Source organism: Phacochoerus africanus, chromosome 2, assembly GCF_016906955.1.
Source record: "Phacochoerus africanus isolate WHEZ1 chromosome 2, ROS_Pafr_v1, whole genome shotgun sequence".
Taxonomy (NCBI): Eukaryota; Metazoa; Chordata; class Mammalia; order Artiodactyla; family Suidae; genus Phacochoerus; species Phacochoerus africanus.
In genome coordinates, this window is record NC_062545.1 from 45,365,895 (window position 1) to 45,384,999 (window position 19,105).

The 19,105-nt window shown below is 43.4% G+C and overlaps 1 protein-coding gene across 1 annotated transcript in view; it reads right to left on the reverse strand.

The window, feature by feature from the left end:
- The window catches only part of EYS (eyes shut homolog), a 1,324,234-nt gene that overhangs the window by 55,147 nt on the left and 1,249,982 nt on the right, over nt 1-19,105 (reverse strand). The window contains 5 exon segments of the mRNA XM_047769134.1: nt 1,387-1,561; nt 4,556-4,700; nt 5,520-5,642; nt 5,644-5,687; nt 13,336-13,518. Of these exon segments, the coding sequence (XP_047625090.1) occupies nt 1,387-1,561; nt 4,556-4,700; nt 5,520-5,642; nt 5,644-5,687; nt 13,336-13,518 (670 nt within the window).

Here is a 19,105-nt window from a genome sequence, read left to right on the forward strand (position 1 = left end):
AAAAAAAGAAAGAGAGAAAGAGAGAGAAAGAAATGAAGGAAGGAAGAAAGAAATCCAAAGTTTTAATAACTACTTCCTCCACTCCCCACCTCTCTGTGTTTTCTCACCAGCCCAATGGGCAGTGATGAGCAGTTCTTTGAACTTTGCTTTTGATGGCTTTCTAGTGAGGAGGTAGATGGGAGTGGTTCAGGGCTGTTAAGATTTGGTGCTTTGGAGCTCCCATTGTGGCTCAGCAGTTACGAACCCAACTAGCATCCATAAGGATGTGGGTTCGATCCCTGGCCTCGCTCAGTGGGTTAAGGATCCGTTAGCTGTGGTGTAGGTCACAGACATGGCTTGGATCCTGCATTGCTGTGGCTGTGGTGTAGGCTGGCAGCTGCAGCTCCTATTCGACCCCTAGCCTGGGAACTTCCATATGCCACAGGGTGCAGCCCTAAAAAGAAAGCAAAAGTAAATAAATAAATAAATAAATAAATAGATAAAAGACTCCGTGCTTGCTCACCCCTGTCTTCCAGAGGAGTCTCTGACCCTCACTTCCCCAGCTGCCTTGCAGGGAGCCAGTGTCAGTAGTATATCAGACCTTCCGATGTGTCCTGTGGGAAAATTCTGACAAATCACTTTCTAGCCGGGTCATGCACGTATGAGACATAAGAGATTTATGAGTAGCTAGAGTGTAAGAAATTGAAAGACAGAGAGCCTCTTTCCTCTGTATTTGGGGTATTCCCAGAGCCTGCGTACTACTTACCTATAAAGGACATGTTCAATGAAGTACCTTATTTATAAGACAATATTCCTTTGCTCTTTTTTCCCACTCAACAGGTTCACATTTTGTTTCATGTTAAAGTAGTTCAGAAATCAAATTGTGCAGCTTTGCTGGGGTCCACCTAGACAGGGAATTTTTTTTTTTTTTGACTGCACCCATGGCATGTGGAAGTTCCTGGGCCAGTGATCGAACCCAAGTCATGACAGTGACCGAGACACCACAGTGATCACGTCAGATCCTTAACTGGCTGAGTCACCAGGGAACTCTGAGAGGATCCTTTCTAAAAGAGCCCAAAGCCAAATATAAAAGCAAATCACAAAAGTAAGTCCTTGTAAACCCTTGCATGGTAAACATTTCTGCCAACACTCTCAATGCCATAAATTTAGATAGTTTATTTTTCATGGTGCATGAAATGTTATGTAGTGATTAATTTCTATTATTTAAAAGGAGGCCAATCCTTTCTAGTTGCCTTTATCTGGCCCCCAGTCACCCAGCAAGTCCACTTAAAAACATTTTAAATAAGGGTGTCAGTTTGTGTTCTTGTTTGTAGGGATGGAAGACCAGTTAGAATGCAAACAACCTGCTACTTTCTTTCCTAATAACATCACACGTGTCACACTTACTAAACAGTCGACCCGCTCTCCATGCACGTGCCACCATTGTCACATTTCATCAAGTGACAAGGAGAGGTCTCACACTGGCCAACACTGCGCCCAGCATTTGGGTGGCCCTCAGGAGTCCCCAGGCTTCTGAAACGGCCACTCTTCTTAGTGCGAACTTGAATAGTAAAAATGCAACCTTGGAAAGAGAAACAAATACTTTGTTTTAAAAAATGGAAAAAAATAGATAAAAACAAGAAGACGGTATTTTCTTTTTTTTTTTTTGGTCTTTTTGCCTTTTTCTGGGGCTGCTCCTGCGACATATGGAGGTTCCCAGGCTAGGGGTCTAATTGGAACCATAGTCGCCAGCCTACGCCAGAGCCACAGCAACACGGGATCCGAGCCGCGTCTGCAACCTATACCACAGCTCATGGCAAAGCTGGATCCTTAACCCACGGCAAGGCCAGGGATTGAACCTGCAACCTCATGGTTCCCAGTCAGATTCGTTAACCACTGAGCCTCGACAGGAACTCCAGTATTTTTCATTTTTAAAGTAACTTTTTCAACATAAGTAATCTGTTAATTTAAAGAAAAAAAAAAAAAACAACACAGAGAAGCACAGAGGAAAGCAAAAAACACAATATCACCATGCCAGAGAAAACAATAATTAACATTTTGATACACACACACACACACACACAGAGTATTTTTCTATGCTTAGCTGTATTTTCTTTTAAATAAAAATAGAATCCTGCATTAAACTATATAATACATATATTATACTGAAAATTAGTATAGCAATAATTCTTTTCTCATAGCATTAATTTTTTGGGGGGGGGTTGACTTTTTTATTTCATTTTATTTATTTTTTTTATTTTCCCACTGTACAGCAAGGGGATCAAGTTATCCTTACATGTGTACATTACAATTACATTTTTTTCCCCACCCTTTGTTCTGTTGCAACATGAGTATCTAGACAAAGTTCTCAATGCTATTCAGCAGGATCTCCTTGTAAATCTATTCTAAGGTGTGTCTGATAAGCCCAAGCTCCTGATCCCTCCCACTCCCTCCCCCATTAATTATTTTTAAATAATGGCATAATCATATCTTAGATCACAATATACTTAACCTTCAATTACTGGACAATTGATTCATTTCTATTTTTTATTAAAAATAATCCTATACTAAATATCATTATGTGTGCATTTGATAATTATTTTCTTAGTATAAATTTCCAGAAGTAAAACTACGAAGGGGGAGTTCCGCTGTGGCTCAGTGGAAACGAATCTGCCTAGCATCCATGAGAGATCCTTAACCCACTCGTGGCCTTGCCAGTGGGTTAAGGATCCAGCGTTGCCATGAGTGGTGGTGTAGGTCGAAGATGTGGCTCAGATCTGATGTTGCTGTGGCTGTGGCACAGGCCAGTGGCTACAGCTCTGATTCAATCCCTTGTCTGGGAAGCTCTATGTGCTGCAGGTGCAGTCCTTAAAAAACAAAACAAAACAAAGCAAACAAACCAAAAAACCCCAAAAAACTACTAGGGTAAAAGATGTGGGTGCTTTGAAGTGTGCTCTAGTGTCATGGATATTCTGCATCATACGTCTTCACCAAGCATGAATGGGGCACCTGTCTCTTCACAGGCACCACAATGCAAGAGGTTACCTTGCTTCATTCTTGAAGGAATAAATAATAAAATGCCCTTTTGCTATTTTTCATTGGGGTTGAAAATCCCAACGAAAAATAGCAAAATGATTTGTCACCTGTAATTTTTCCCGTTTAGTTGCTTATTATGTACTGTTTTCTTCTATTTACCTTTTCTTTACCCCTTTAAACATTTATTTGCTTCATACAATGAGCACATTAGCTGTTTGTCATAATATGGTAAATACTTTCTCCAGTTTAATATTAGCTATTAAATCTGCTGATGGTAGGTTTTTTATCTTTATTTAAAGACGTTTATAATGTCTATGCTGTCCCTTTTTTTTTCTCTCAGGGATTTGCCTTTACATGTACCTTAAAAATGTCTTTTTCAGACATAACGTATGATCTTACTTTATGTAGCATGTCATTTGTAGAATATATTGTATAATTTCATTCCTATTAATATAGCAGTTTAAACATAATCTGCTTACTATAGTACCATGCACCAGGTTCTCAGTGTCTCTATTTTGCAAATGATAAAACAGTATGAAAAAGATTTTTGGAGCTATGTTATTGGAAAGACTATCGAAGTTCTAAATAAGCGGTAACTTTTTTTTTTTTTTGGATAGTAAGAAAATTTTTAAATCTTTGCAGTAAACTTACTAGTCTTCCCTTATGGATTCTGGTTTGAAAAATCCCATGCAATTATGAAAGAGGGAGGAGTTTTCTGGTAGCTCAGTGGATTAAGGATCTGGCATTGTGACTGCTGAGGGATGGGTTAGATCCCTGGACCAGGAACTGCTGCATGTCATGGGCGTGGCAGAGGAGGAGAGCGAACAGGAAAGTGGAACTAACAAGAGACTAGGGCATTGTTAGGTTGGAATGACAGCTTTACCCTGCTGTTAATGGATTGGAATCTATTTCATGTCCACTCTATTCATGAAATGTTTAATAATCCCTGTATCAATGAACACTAGCTGCTGTGACCCTAGAACAATTGGTAGGTGAGATAATACATTTACCCATATTCACACGAGTCAAAAGTCATTTCTAGCAAACTGTTACATTCAGAATGGATAAGCAATGAGATCCTACTGTACAGCACAGGGATCTATATCCAGTCTCTTGGGATAGACTATGATGGAAGATAATACAAGAAAGGGAATGTATATATATATATACATGTACGACTGGGTCACTTTGTTGTTCAGCAGAAATTGGCACAACAATGTAAATCAGCTATACATTAATTTAAAAACAAGTAAAAGATATCTTCCATGAAACAAAGTCATTTCTAATTCTACATCGGAATTAAGTAGGTCCAGCAGAAAAAGAAACAGGTCTTAGAACACTGACGAAAGCTCTCCAAAAAAATGCACATAGGTCTACTCACAATTGTGTGTGATATCAGGAGATTCAGGGACCTACTGAATCCTACCTGTGAACTTCACCCTGCTGGCTTCGGAACTAGAAGTTTACTCTTTAAAAGTTTTTTCTTTTCTCACATTTTGAGACAAGTAGGTATAGAGTGTGAAATCCGTCCATGCCTTACCTTGAAAGCTATTTTTGAAGTTGGCTTCACTTGGTAAGAGATCTGGAGTGTATTCACTGTAGCCACCTACGTAAAATTGACTGAAGGCATTGAGACCAACCAGTTCTCCTGGGGAGATGATGGATTTATTTTTATGGTCATCTACCTTCAAAAGGAAAAAAAGAAATACAAAACCTATTAAAAAAGAAATTGATTCCCTAGAGTGAACTGTTAAGATACTCTTTTGTTATTTTGCCATTAACTTGGCCTGAAAACTTACAAAGGCTTAGAATTTTGAAGAAATAAGACACCTCACCACTCAATTCTCTGCTTCTCTGCTGGTGTCTGCTACCACAAAATCTTAATAGGGTGGTCATGGTTTTGCATCTCAGTCAAAATCAAAATCACAATTCTTCCAAGATTAGGAGATGACATCCTGCTGGGCCTCCTCCATCCTGCCTTGCCTCCCTCTCCCATCCATTCTCAAGTGACCAACAATTATTTATCAGAACATGGCCACTGACCAGGGTACCCAACCCCCTTCTTAAATTTCCTACCACTCTCCATTGCTCTCTGGATAACAAGCTAACCATCTTAGATAAGCCCTTTGATGATACAGACCTTGTCTACCTCCAACCACATCTTTTGCTCTCCCTGGCCTGAAAGGCAAACAGAACCTCTGCATTCCCCAAGCCCACACTAGCCGCTCTTCTTTTTCCGAAACTGCTATTTCCTTGAAGGTATGCCCAAGCGTTGCCTTTCTTCGGAAACATTCCCCGAATCCTCTCACAGTCATTTATGTTAGTCATCCTCTGTTTTATCCCCACACGCCTTAACTGCAATCACCCACCGGTCTTCTATTTTGCGCGCTAGTCTGAGACCCTCCAGGCGGTGGAAGGGACGCCCATTCGCCCCGCACCTCCATGCACATCCTATAACCCGGCAGCACCCAGTCCGCGGGCAAGATGAAGAAACAACTCTTTACCTTCAGCCAGCCCACTTGGAAAGACCTCCCCAGATGGATTGTGTGGATCCCAAGGCTCAGATCGAGGGGATCGCTCCTCAGACTCGCTGTGCCAGATCCCAGGTTGTAACTGTAAACCACGCTGGCCGCCGCGCAGACCCACCGCCAGGAAGTCATCGCCATTCTGCCCTGGAAGGAGAGGTCGCAGGGGCTCATTGTCAGGAAACCCAGGAGTCCCCTCTGACTCTGAGTGAGTCATAACAGACACTTAGCTTCTCCTGGGCACTCAGATGTGGGTGCAACTTCATATTATTATTCAAACCCACAGACACTAACTGAGCATGAGGGTTTGGGATCATCCAGGGGGATGCTCACTAACTGCAAAGTGGGGATTTAAATGTCCTTTTGGTCTCAGTGAAATATAGTGTACATCTGTTGTGCTTCTCTAAATTAGTGATGAGTTTTTAGTACAACTGAGATTTTTGTACTCATTCTTTCAAAAAGTGTAATGAGTGTTTATACATGACAACCACTGCTGATATAAAAGGAAAAGCCACAGTCCTGGTTAAGAGAGAGGCAGCCAAACAATTAGAGTAAAACATGGTAACTGTGTCCAGCAAGCTGCAGTGAGATTAATTCTTGAACTGACAGGGGTGGAGTAGGTACAGGTAGTTGTAGAAATCCCAATAAGGAAGCATAGAGAGGGAAACCTAGGGAACTTTGGGAGACCACTGTAAGTTAATATTTGCTCAAGAAAGCAATCAGAACAAGGCAGGCTTGCTAGACTAGTGGAGGCGTGAGAGATGCCTCAGGTCATCGAGTGAGGTCTACATTCAGGTTCAGACCAAGGGCAGGAGTTTAAGGCCCGCTCTTCTGCTGATATGAATACTGGATACCAAGGAGGAGCTACTACACCAATAAAGAAAAAGAGGCGGTTTTCTCCCACTGGACTCCCTTTGGATGATAAAACTGTTGCCCACGGGATCCTCGAGGTAGAGCCTCCTTGCCTGCCTGCTTGCAACTCACAAGCGTCCAATCTTAATAAATCTATTTCTTGCCTATCACTTTGTCTCTTGCTGAATTCATCATGCGTGGAGGCAAAATGAACTTGAACCTCAGTAAGTCCAGAGACTGGCTTAGTGATTCTAATTTTAAATTGTGGGTTCAAGTCCTAATTTGGATTCTGGTCAGGTTCAGGCCATTAGTGCTGTCAGTTTCAGAACTCCTGGAAGTATTAGAGACTTAAAAGAAAGATGAGCTTTTGAGCTGAAGCTTAGAGGATAGAAGCATTTTTGAGCTGTGAAAGTGAAGTGTGGGTGGCTCAGGAAGATAGGGCGGCCTTTTGTGGGGAGGTACAAAAATGGAAGACATAGTGACATGGCACAGAGTGTACCTGTGTGCTGACACTGCGGAACATGGGGTGGAAGGAAGGAAACGCATTGTGCAGGTGCTGGATTTGCGTCTGTGCATGTTATACAAAGAATGGCGGGGAATCGCTTAAGGGGAAGCTTGTTGGTTAGGCAGGACATGCTTGGACTTGTAGATTAGAACCATGCCATGTAGCAAAGTGGAGGATGGAGTGGAAGAGGACAGGACTGGGCTGGGAGCCTGGAAAAGAGGTTATTGCTCATGGCACAGCCTGTGATAGATAAGCTGGGAGCGATGAGGGGAAGAAAGAAGGAGAAAAGATGGAAAATGATTTGGAGGGTAAAATGCACAGGTCTTGTGTTTGATAGAATGTAAGGGACAAAATGGAGAAACAACGGCAAGGACCTTGTCTGTCTCATTCACACCTGTATCTCCAGCACCTGGAAGAATGCCTCAGGTGAGGGTCTCAGTACACAGTGGGCAGAATGAGTAGAAGGGAGAAAGCAGGATGTCTCCTGAGTTCTAGAGAAGCGGAGTGTTTATTCCGGTCGCAAATGGAAGGGATGAGGAATGGGAAGATAAGATATTCATCTGCAGCCCACTGTGGAACAAACTGGTGGTTTTTAGAAGAGCCAAATGGGAGTTCCCTGGTGGATCAGCAGGTTAAGGATCTGAGGCTGTCCCTGCTGTGGTTTGGGTCGCTGCTGTGGTGGGGATTCCATCCCTGCCCTGGGAACTTCCGCATGCCATGGATGCAGCCAGGAAAAAAAAAAAAAAAAAAAAAGCAAATGTTTGTCAGAGTAATTTGTCCAAAGAATTTAATGTGCATAAAACCTGGGAAAATCAGTGTCTAAGTCTGGGTGCTCTCAAGGGAAAACATCATCAGTGCTGGGGAGTGAAGGTCCCTGGCCTTTTCATGTCTGAAATTAGAGGACGGCCTACACTTCAAGTTATCACGTGACCCCTGTGGCTTTGTGCATCCATTAACCTAACAAAGGCAGCATATGAAGTGGTGATTTTGGTAACAACCCATACGCAGGTCAGAGATTGAGGCTGCTAAATATGGAGATTCCCACTGTTAGAAACACTGATTTGGATCTTGGTTTCTTTCTTTTTTTTTTTGTCTTTTTTTGCCATTTCTTGGGCTGCTCCCGTGGCATATGGAGGTTCCCAGGCTAGGGGTCGAATTGGAGTTGTAGCCGCCAGCCTATACCAGAGCCACAGCAACTCGGGATCCAAGCCGCGTCTGTAACCTACACCACAGCTCACGGCAACGCCGGATCCTTAACCCACTGAGCAAGGCTAGGGATCGAACCTGCAACCTCATGGTTCCTAGTCAGATTGATTAACCACTGCTCCATGATGGGAACTCCCAGGAATATGTATTTCTTAACCAAAACATTTACGCTACAGAAGTTGACAAACCCTCCCGGCTGACCCAGGAGCAGTGACTACACATCTGTCCACCCCCATATATGGCCTAATTTAGCTGGTCCCTAGAGATTTTGGGTGGTTGTCCTCATATGTTAGTTATAAGAAGCACCTAAAGTGGGAGTTCCTGCTGTGGTGCAGTTGGTTAAAGATCCAGGGTTGCTGCAGCTACGGTTCAGATTCTGTCCCTCAGCCGGGAACTTGTATATACTCTGAGTATGGCCAAAAGAGAAAAAAGGCAACTAAGGTATATATTTATTCAAGAGAGTCTGGAAATTAATATTTTATAAGCACCATTGTGTGATTTTTTTTTTCAAGCTTTATTTTAATTTTTTTTTGGATTTTTTTTCCTCCATAACTAACTCTTTAATTTTTATTTTTATTATTTTTTTTGTCTTTTTTCTATTTCTTGGGCCGCTCCGGTGGCATATGGAGGTTCCCAGGCTAGGGGTCGAATTGGAGCTGTAGCCACCGGCCTACGCCAGGGCCACAGCAACTCGGGACCCGAGCCGCATCTGCAACCTACACCACAGCTCACGGCAATGCCGGATTGTTAACCCACTGAGCAAGGGCAGGGACCGAACCCGCAACCTCATGGTTCCTAGTCAGATTCGTTAACCACTGCGCTACGACGGGAACTCCCATTGTGTGATTTTGATACAGGTGTGAGGAGGCCCTACCTGGCCCTATCTTATTCGCTTTTTTTTTTTTTTTTTTTTTGCTTTTTAGAGCTAAACCCCCTCACACAACACCTCACACACACAGCTCATGGCAACACTGGATCCTTGACCCGCTGAGCGAGGTAGGGATCTAACTGGGGTCATGGATCCAGCCTGGTTAGTTATTGTGCGCCACCACCAGAACGCCCTTCTTCGCCTTGGGCCTACTTGCATTTCTTAGCTGGTGTTTTTGCTCCCTCTGGTGGTAAAGTATGGAATTGCATTGTCTCAGATTTCCAATTTTCACTGATGGGCGGACAGAGCTCCACAATGCCCCTACAGATTATCTAGCTTTTATTTAGCCATGCTGTAAACCTACAAGATGCAAGTACGGCTTTAGCATTCATCTCCCTACACACAAAGCACAGAAGTGAGAGGACCAGGAAGTGTCACAATGTGAAATTCCTCCTGTTAGAAATATGGCCAAAACAAAGATTTTACTATTTTTTTTTGGGGGGGGTGTATTTTTGTATTTTTAGGGCCCCACCCATTGCATATGGAGGTTCCCAGGCTATGGGTTCAATTGGACCTGTAGCCACCGGCCTATGCCAGAGGCACAGCAACATGGGATCCTAGCCTCATCTGCGACCTACACCATAGCTCACAGCAGCTCGTGATCCTTAACCCACTGAGCGAGGCCAGGGATTGAACCCTCATCCTCATAGATGCTAGTCGGGTTTGCTAACTGCTGAGCCATGATGGGAACTGCTGGTTTGAAGGATTTTTACGTAATCTGTAGTAGAAGAGGACTGGAGAGGCTTTTTTTTGGTGGCAGCATTTCATGGGCCATATTATTTATCCTTTGCTCTGATTCTTCCTCTGGGAATCTTTTAGGACTCAGATAGATTCAAGGTTTGCAGTGCTTATTTGAATTTTTCATCTGCCAGGTTGTGTGTGTGTGTGTGTGTGTGTGTGTGTGTGTGTGTGTGTCTGATGAGAAGGATACAATTGTATGCAGAATAAAGAGGTAGGGGCAGGAATTCCTTCCCCCCCTCTTTCTTTCCTTCCTGCCTCTGAGAGTCATTCAGAAGATACTTATTACAGCCTTCGTGGTGATAGTAATAGCTGGAATGAGGAGAAAAATACAGCCCACCAAGGCCTGTGATGAAGGATCCAGGCCCTAAGTCTAGGGCAGCTGTCACCACTCAGAGGAAGGAGAGGAACCCAAATGCTGGGAGGTGGGTAGCGTTGGGGAAATCCTGATGGAGGAGATGGCATCTGCACTGCAAACCCCTGGAAAGGCCACACTAAGAAACTTTGTGGAACGCAGCTGCTGACTTGTACAACATCCAATTGTCGATTCTTCTTTTTTTTGGCTACACCCTTAACATGTGCAAGTTCCTGGGTCAGGGATCAAACCCATGCCACAGCATCCACCCAAGCTGCTGCCAGGACAATGTCAGATCCTTAACCTGCTGTGCCACCAGAGAACTCCCAATCATTGATTCTTCTTTGGGATTTTATTCATCCATCCAAGGCCGATTATGTGTCATGCAGTGCGCTAAGTGTGGGTGTCTAAAGTTTAAGAGGGATGGCTTGGCCTCTGTCTACCTGGATGGAACTCCCAGTCCAGTTGTGGAGTCAGGCAGGAAACAACCATCTACAAAATAGGTAAGAGGAGTTCCCGTTGTGGCTTAGGGGTAATAAATCCAACTAGTATCCATGAGGATTCGGGTTCGATCCTTGGCCCTCCTCAGTGGGTTAAGGATCCGGCATTGCTATGAGCTATGGTGTAGGTTGCAGATGTGGCTTGGATCTGGCATTGCTGTGGCTGTGGTGTGGACCAGCAGCTGCTCTGATATGACCCCCAGCCTGGGAACCTCCACATGCCGCAGATACGGCCCTAAAAAGCAAAAAAAAAAAAAAAAAAAAAGTAAGAGAATTGTAAGTTTGGATAAGGGCTTTGAAGGAAAGAAACAAGAGAATATGTTGAGTGAGGTAGCTTTTGTGAAGGTGGCTGGAGAAGGCTTCCTGGAGACACCACTGTTTGAGTCCAGTGCTCAATGTGACCGAGTCCATGTGTTAACAATGTTGGTCCCCAAAGCTCTGCCAGGGAATTACCATCATTAAACCCATTTGAATGGGGAGAAGGCTGAGTCATAGAGACACTAAGTAACTTGATGTATAGTGTGTAAGTGGGGAGACCAGATCCTAACCTACATCAGGCCCAGAGCTGCTTTCTTTACCGAAAGCCATCTCCCATCAGGGCCAGGGAAGCTGCTGGTGGGAATGTAAATTGGTACAACCGCTATGGAAAACCATATGGAGGTTCCTCAGAAAACTAAATATAGAACTGCCATATGATCCAGCAATTCCACTCCTGGGCATGTATCTGGAGAAAACCACAGTTCAAAAAGATACATGCAGCAATGTTCACAATAGCCAAGACAGGGAAACAATCTAAATGTCTTTTCAACAGATGAATGGATTAAGAAGATGTAGTAATATACATAATGGAATATTACTCAGTCATAAAAATGAAATAATGCCGAAATAATTTGCAGCAACATGGATGCAACTACAGGGTCTCATGTTAAGTAAAGTAAGTTGGAAAGAGAAAAATACCATAAGATACCACTTATACATGGATCTAGAATATGGCACAAATGAACCTATTTACAAAACAGAAACAGACTCTCAGACGTAGAGAACAGACTTGTGGTTGCCAAGGGCGAGGATGGATGGGGAGTTTGGGGTTAGTAAATGCAAACTATTACATTTAGAATGGATAAGCAATGAGATCCTTCTGCAGAGCACAGGGAACTCTACCCAGTCTCTTGGGATAGAATATGATGGAAGATAGTATGAGGAAAAGAATGTGTGTGTGTGTGTATATATATATATATATGAATGACTGGTCACTTTGCTGTACAGCAGAAATTGGTACAACACTGTAAATCAGCTGTACTTAAAAAAAAAAAAAAAAAAAGGCTGGGGAAGAGTATGTCCTGCGGCTCCAAGGCAGGATCCTGCTCATAGAGGAGGCGGCTTCCTGCTCCCAGAGGTGGGGGAGGCTGCACACCACCCTTCCCTTGGGGTGTGGGCTCCTTTCAGACCCGTGTTAGTATAGAAACAGGCATAGAGTGAGTTGAAAAGAACAGCATAAGTTAGTTCCACTAGCACAACAGAACCGCTGATGGTTGAGATTTGAAAGGTTGCTTTCTGTTGTAATGTGTTGATTTCATAAGAATCAACATCACAGAATCAGATGAGGATTCTGAGCTTGGAAAAGCCAATTGCTTAGCTAGTTAGTCACTGGCTTGGGAGTAAAACATACATGCTGTTCCTTGATCCCCCCATGTACGGGTCTAGTTTCTACCTAATAGACAATTTTTTTTTTTTTTTTTCTGGCTGTGCCTGCAGTATTTGGAAACTTACCAGCCAGGAATGGAAACTTTGCCATAGCAGTGACACTGCTATATCCTTAACACTCTGAGCCACAAGAAACACTTAGCATGACACTTTTTTTTTTTTAGGGTTGCACTGGGGGCATATGGATAGGCTAGGAGTTGAATCGGAGCTGCAGCTGTGCAATAGCCATAGCCACATGGGATCTGAGCTGCGTGTGCAACCTACACCACAGCTCATGGCAACGCTGGATCCTTAATCCGCTGAGCGAGGCTGGGGATTGAACCTGCATCTTCATGGATACTAGTCAGGTGTGTAACCCACTGAGCCACAACAGGAAATCCCAGGAGAAAACTTTTAATGATATTACAACTTTTAACTTAGAAGTTGCTTTCCCACCAGGCCGGGTGTTTTCTTAATTTCTTACTCCTTTAATCTGGAATGGCTTTCTTTGAAGGCAATAATTCCCACTTCATGACACACCATAAAATGTGTTCCTTCTGAGAATTTTCTTTCTCTCCTTCTTATGGAAATGGAAAGAAAAAGAGGAAGGGGCAACTCAATAACCTCACTTCTCTGTCTTCAAATTTACCTGCAGGAATGACATTTCCCCGATTATAAGAGGTGGCCTGGTGATGGAACATGATGGAGGATAATGTGAGAAAAAGAATATGTATATGTATATGTATGAAAGGGTCACTTTGCTGTACCATAGAAATTGACAGAACACCATACATCAACTATAATGGAAAAAATAAAAATCATTTAAAAAAAGGGGTGGCCTGGTGTGAACAAGACATCAGGAGGCCAAGGACCGCTGCGCACCTTGGACCAGGTACCTGCTCAAGCAGCAGACAGGAGGAGGCTGAACCAGGCAAACAGCTGCTTTCCCCACGGCCAGAGCCCCTGAGGAGTCTCTCCAGTGTTGTTACGGAAGCCAGGTAAGTCCTGCAGGGTTCAAGAACTCTTACCATGACCCTTCTGTCCGGTGAAAAAGAGCAAGTTGTCTTGCACTGCCAAGTGATCGTCTGCCAGCTGAAACTTCACGTGGAACTCATAATCAAAGCTGATGTCTGGGATTCTCGAATAAGCCAGGAACGAGGTGTATCCAAAAGCATCTGTCCCACTGAGCCTGGGCTGAGTGATGCGAACAGCTGCGGAAAAGCCCGAAGCAAACAGTTAAAACCAACCCGCGAGTGGACTTGTAGGAGGAGGGTTGTGCTTGGCTGATGCCTCTTGGCTGATGTGGTCTGTTTACTCTCACATTCAACATACTTCTCCGCCCTTCAGCACTAAGCAACTAAGTGACTCAATAGGGAATTCAAAGCCAGGGCAAGGAAGTGTTGTGTTTTGAGATCCTGGGTAGAATCCTTTCACTCACATACCCTTTCTAGAGAATGAAGAATTGACTTAAAAATCAAAACCCTGGGGCTCCTGTCATGGCGCAGCAGAATGAATCTGACTAGGAACGATGAGGTTGCGGGTTCCATCCCTGGCCTCACTCAGTGGGTTAAGAATCCTGCATTGCCATGAGCTGTGGTGTAGGTCGCAGATGTGGCTCAGATCTGGCGTTGCTGTGGCAGTGCGTAGGCGCACCCATTGCTGTGGATGCGGCCTTAAAGAGACAAAAAAGACCAAAAAAAAAAAAAAGAGAAGTAAAACCCTGTATTTTGGAGATTAATTTAATTTTATTTTCTTGGCTGCAGGTGCAGAAAAAAATACATGTGGAAGTTCCCGCTCAGGGATTGAACAAACCTGCACCATAGCAGTGACAACGCCAGATCCTTAACCCACTGAGCCACCAGAGAATAAGATCACAGGCAGTCTAGGTGTTTGTCATCATAATTTAACATCCAGACACTGGCTATGATGCCAAGAGGGACTGACAACTTGGAGGCGATTCCCGTATCTTCTAAGAGCCAAAGCCATTGGTCAGGGGTAAGAAGGGCCAGAAAAGTTAAGGAACTGGATTCTCCTCCATCATGATATCGTGAATGACTAGAGCTTTTCTTGAAGTGAAAGTCGTTGTCACAGAGAAATGTTCTTCCTCACTTTATCGAGACAGGTGTCAATCAGCCTGAAGTGGAGGGGGATTTAGCAGAAACAGGAAATGGTGACAAACAGAAGTGCCAGGACCAGGGTGGACACGACAGGCTTTAATCAAGGGGTACTCTTAGCCAGTTAGCCTGTCTTTTCAGCCTGATTGTAATCTTGTACCCACATTTTCTCTTTCATCGCTCTGTTTCTTCCATAAACAGCCCCAGCCAGCTTCCATGTCCACACGCCAAGAGGATCACAGGAAGTAGGAAGGGGGATTTTGACCCCCAGCCTTGTCTGTGTGACTGGTGCCCCTGGATTAAAGGATGTTCCTAGAATCTGTTTTCATTGGTTGAAGACAGCTTGAAAGAGGGAAGAAGAACTTGTCTTGATTACCTTCTATTGCTCCCTTCTTCTCAAGAGATGTCGGCTCTCTTAGAAGTTGTACAACTAGAATTTTTATAAGCCTTAAGAAATATCCTTGGAGTCTCCTGGTGGCCTAGTGGTTAAGGATCCAGTGTTATCACTGCTGTTTTGAGGGTTTAATTCCTGGTCTGGGAATTTCTGCATGCCACCGGTGTGGCCAAAAAAAAAAAAAAAAAAAAGAAGAAGAAAAAGAAATACCCTCACTCTGGTACCTAATGCTTAAAACGAGGACTTGTTATGTCTGTTATGTCTCATTATAATTGTTTATAAAGGAAATAATCATGCCATCCTGGGAAAAATAAATCTATTTATCAGAGGCTTTTATTTCTGTTCAAGTTAGAATTTGTGTGGAATCAGCTAAATGCTTCATTTTGATACTTTATTAAATCTTATCAGTTTACTCCTTGGAATATGTGGCCTAGGATAAGCATAGTTTTTCTCAAAACTCAACAGAATCCAAAGTAGGATTTGAGACATATTGCCTCCTTTTTTTTTTTTTTTTTTCTTTTTAGGGCCGCATCCACAGGAAATCCAATATCACCACTTACATACATTTTTCTTTTTTTTATCTAATGAAGTAATTTGTGTCTTGTGTTTCAGAGATAATAAGACTTCCCGTCAGGGATTTTAGCAGTGCTGTAGGAGGAGGGTTGAGGGAGATGAAATTAACTGGAATTGAAACCTACTAAAACACTGACAATGTTTGAATATTGGCGTTAAAAATGGTGAAAATTAGAATTCAATTACATTTAGTACTAAACTACAGGAATGTCTTTTCCCATTTCCAGTAAAGGTGGAGAAATAACTATTACTATTTTAAATGCTCCTATATTTTTTTTCTTTTACAAATATCCTGTAGTTATCCTCCTGTATCTGAGTTACTGAAGTTTTACGCACGGAAGTGAGCAAGAGGCAGGATTGGAATGTGGGTAGAAGTTGTGCTCAGAAGGCTGAACCATCTTCCCTGCCACGGAGTGTGAGACACAGTCTGTGAGCAGAGTGATTGATGGAGGCCCGCCAGTGCCTGACTTCCTGTGAAGAATGAGAAAGGCACGTGGCTGCAGGAAATACCTGAGCCAACCAGGCATCTCCAGTGGGCGAAGCTCACACCCCAGCCCTGCTATCCTGCTACGTGTTCCCAGTCTCTTAAGGCAGCTCACGAGTGCCTCTTCTTTTCTCCTCTAAGAGCAGACATTCATCTCTCTTGCAGTTAAGGATCTTGCTGCTTCTTTCACTGAAAAAAAAAATAAGCTCTGAGAACAGAGAGGCACCCATCCTTTCCTCGTGGAATCTCTCCACCCCTGCTCTCATCTGACCCATGTGATCTGCCTTTCCTCTGCAGACCAGCCGATTCTGCTCTGGTGTTGGACTCGCCCCTCCCTGAGGCCACGACATCCTCCAGCAATGCCTTTCTATTTCCCTGGAGACACTAAATTCTTCTTTTCTATAGAATTCATCCCCCTTCAGCATCAGACAGCCTTGACTATCTCCCTCTGAGCACACTGCTCTCCTCATCCCCACGCTCTCTCCAGATGACCTGTTTCTCTGCTGATCCATATGTTTAGACTTTTCCAAATAGTGTCAGTATGATTCTTTGAAATTTTGCCACCTATGCACACATGATTTCATTCCAGCCAGGTTATCTTTTCTATCTTTCTTTTTTTGTTTGTTTTTTGGCCTCACCTGAGCATGTGGGAATTCCCAGGCCAGGGATCAAACCGACAGCAGCAATCTGGGTCACTACAGTGGCAACTGGAGATTCTAACCCGCTGTGCCACAAGAGAGCTCCTCTATCTTTCTGTTGAAATGTCACCACCTTTCTAAATCCAAAGTCAATTCTGTTTTTATCTTATTTCGTGTCTCAGGAACAGTTGAGGAGTTCTCATTGTGGCTCAGAGGTAAGGAACCCGACCAGTATCCATGAGGGCTCAGGTTCAATCCCTGGCCTTGCTCAGTAGGTTAAGGATCCACATTGCCATGAGCTGTTGTGTAGGTCGAACATGCGGCTTGGATTCCATTAGACTCTTAGCCTGGGAACTATGGGTATCGCCCTAAAGACCAAAAAAAAAAAAAAAAAAGGAAAGAATTCACCCTATCGGTTATTTCTTTTCTCATGAAATGCCTTCTTCACCTGGTGAAGTATGTGTCCACACTGGGTTTTCTCTTTGTCCTATTTATCTCTTTGTATCTTACCATGCCAGCACCATAATGATCATGATGATAGTGGTTTAATTTGTGTTCTTATTTCTGGCAAGGAAAGTTACCCTGGAATTTCTTCTTTTTAAATATTTTTACTGCTTATTAATGGGTGGCTATTATATATGCTGTTCTATATCAAAATCAAAAACTTGGGAATTTTATTGGAATTCCTTTTTTTTTTTAATGGCTGCACTTGCAGCATATGGCATTTCCTGGGCCAGGAATTGAATCTGAGTTGCAGCTGCGACCTGCTGTGTGAACACTGGATCCCTTAATCCGCTATGCTGGGCTAGGGACCAACCCTGCACCTCCACTGTAACCTGAGCTGCTGCAGTCAGATTCTTAATCTACTGTGCCACAGGGGAACTTCTGGATTTATATATTATTTATTACTCAATGAATTTTATTACATCTATAGTTATACAACAATCATCACAATCCAATTTTATAGCATTTTCAACCCAAACCCCCAGCCCATCCCCCACCTCCAAATGTCTCCTTTGGAAACTATAAGTTTTTCAAAGTCTGTGAGTCAGTATCTGTTATGCAAAGAAGTTCATTGTGTCCTTTTTTAGATTCCACATGTAAGTGATAGCATATGATGTTGGTGTCTCACTGTCTAACTTCACTTAGCACAATAATTTCTAGGTCCATCAGTGTTGCTACAAATGCCATTATTTCTTTCCTTTTAATGGTTGAGTAATATTCCTTTGTGTATATGTACCACATCTTTATCCACCTCTCTGTTGATTTTTTTTTTTTGGCTTTTTGGCATTTCTTGGGCTGCTTCCACAGCATATGGAGGTTCCCAGGCTAGGGGTCTAATCGGAGCTGTAGCTGCCAGCCTACACCAGAGCCACGGCAACGCAGGATCCGAGCTGCATCTGCAACCTATGCCATAGCTCACAGCAACGCTAGATCCTTAACCCACTGAGCAAGGCCAGGGATCGAACCCGCAACCTCATGGTTCCTAGTTGGATTTGTTAACCACTGCACCACAACGGGAACTCCTGAATTTTTAAATACATTTTTTTAAGTACTAAGATTGAGAAAAATCTTTTATAGTATTTTCTTCTCATCCAGGAATGTTTTTTCTAGTTATTTATGTATCATTTTACCATCACTGAAGTTTTAAAATTTCCTACATAGAAGTTTTGGTCCTTTCTCACCAAATTTACTCTAAGTATTTTGTAATTTTGGGGGGGGCATCACGACTGTGAGTGAAAGTTTTTTTTTTAGTTTCTACATCTAGGTAGTTTTGCTAGTGTAACAAGACATTAAAATAGAAGTTCCAGTTGAAACACCAAGAAAATAGGAATGGCACATCACAGTGAGATGACCAGGACTTAAGAAGCTGATGACTCCTGAATTCCTCAGCTCACTAAGGATGTAAGATGTGTATAGAGCCTTTCCCCTCCCCCTTTCTCCTGAAATCAAGAGAGAGGTTTTGGGGACACAGCCTGGAGAGCTTAGTGTGTGTGCCTCAAGTGTGAGGTGAGGGGTGTAGCGTATTGACTCCTGCCTGCAAAGTGTAAGAGGTGCTGCATTGAGTGGGGAGCAAAGGAGAGCCCAATACTAGACAGATGTGTCAGTGCTCCCAGGATTTGCTGGGGACGGGAATTGCTCATGTCTGATGTAGGTCCTGTGTAGAGGACAGAGAGGCTGAGGTGATTTTTCTTAAGTTCTTCTCCTCCTCCCCTCCCCTTCTCCCTCCCCTCCTCCTCCTTTGTTCTTTTCTTTTTTTTTTCTTTTTGCTTTTTAGGGCTTCACATGCGGCATATGGATGCTCCCAGGCTAGGGGGCAAATCAGAGCTACAGCTGCCAGCCTGCACCACAGACACAGCAACTCGGGATCTGAGCATGTCTGAGACCTACACCACAGCCCATGGTAATGCCGCATCCTTATAGATACTAGTGGGGGTTTGTTACCACTGAGCCGCAACAGGAATGAGCTTCCATCCTTTTTTTTTTTTTTGCTTTTTAGGAGGTTCCCAGGCTAGGGGTCTAGGCTATAGCTGCCAGCCTCTGCCACAACCACAGCAATGCCAGATCCGAGCCGCGTCTGTGACTTACACCACA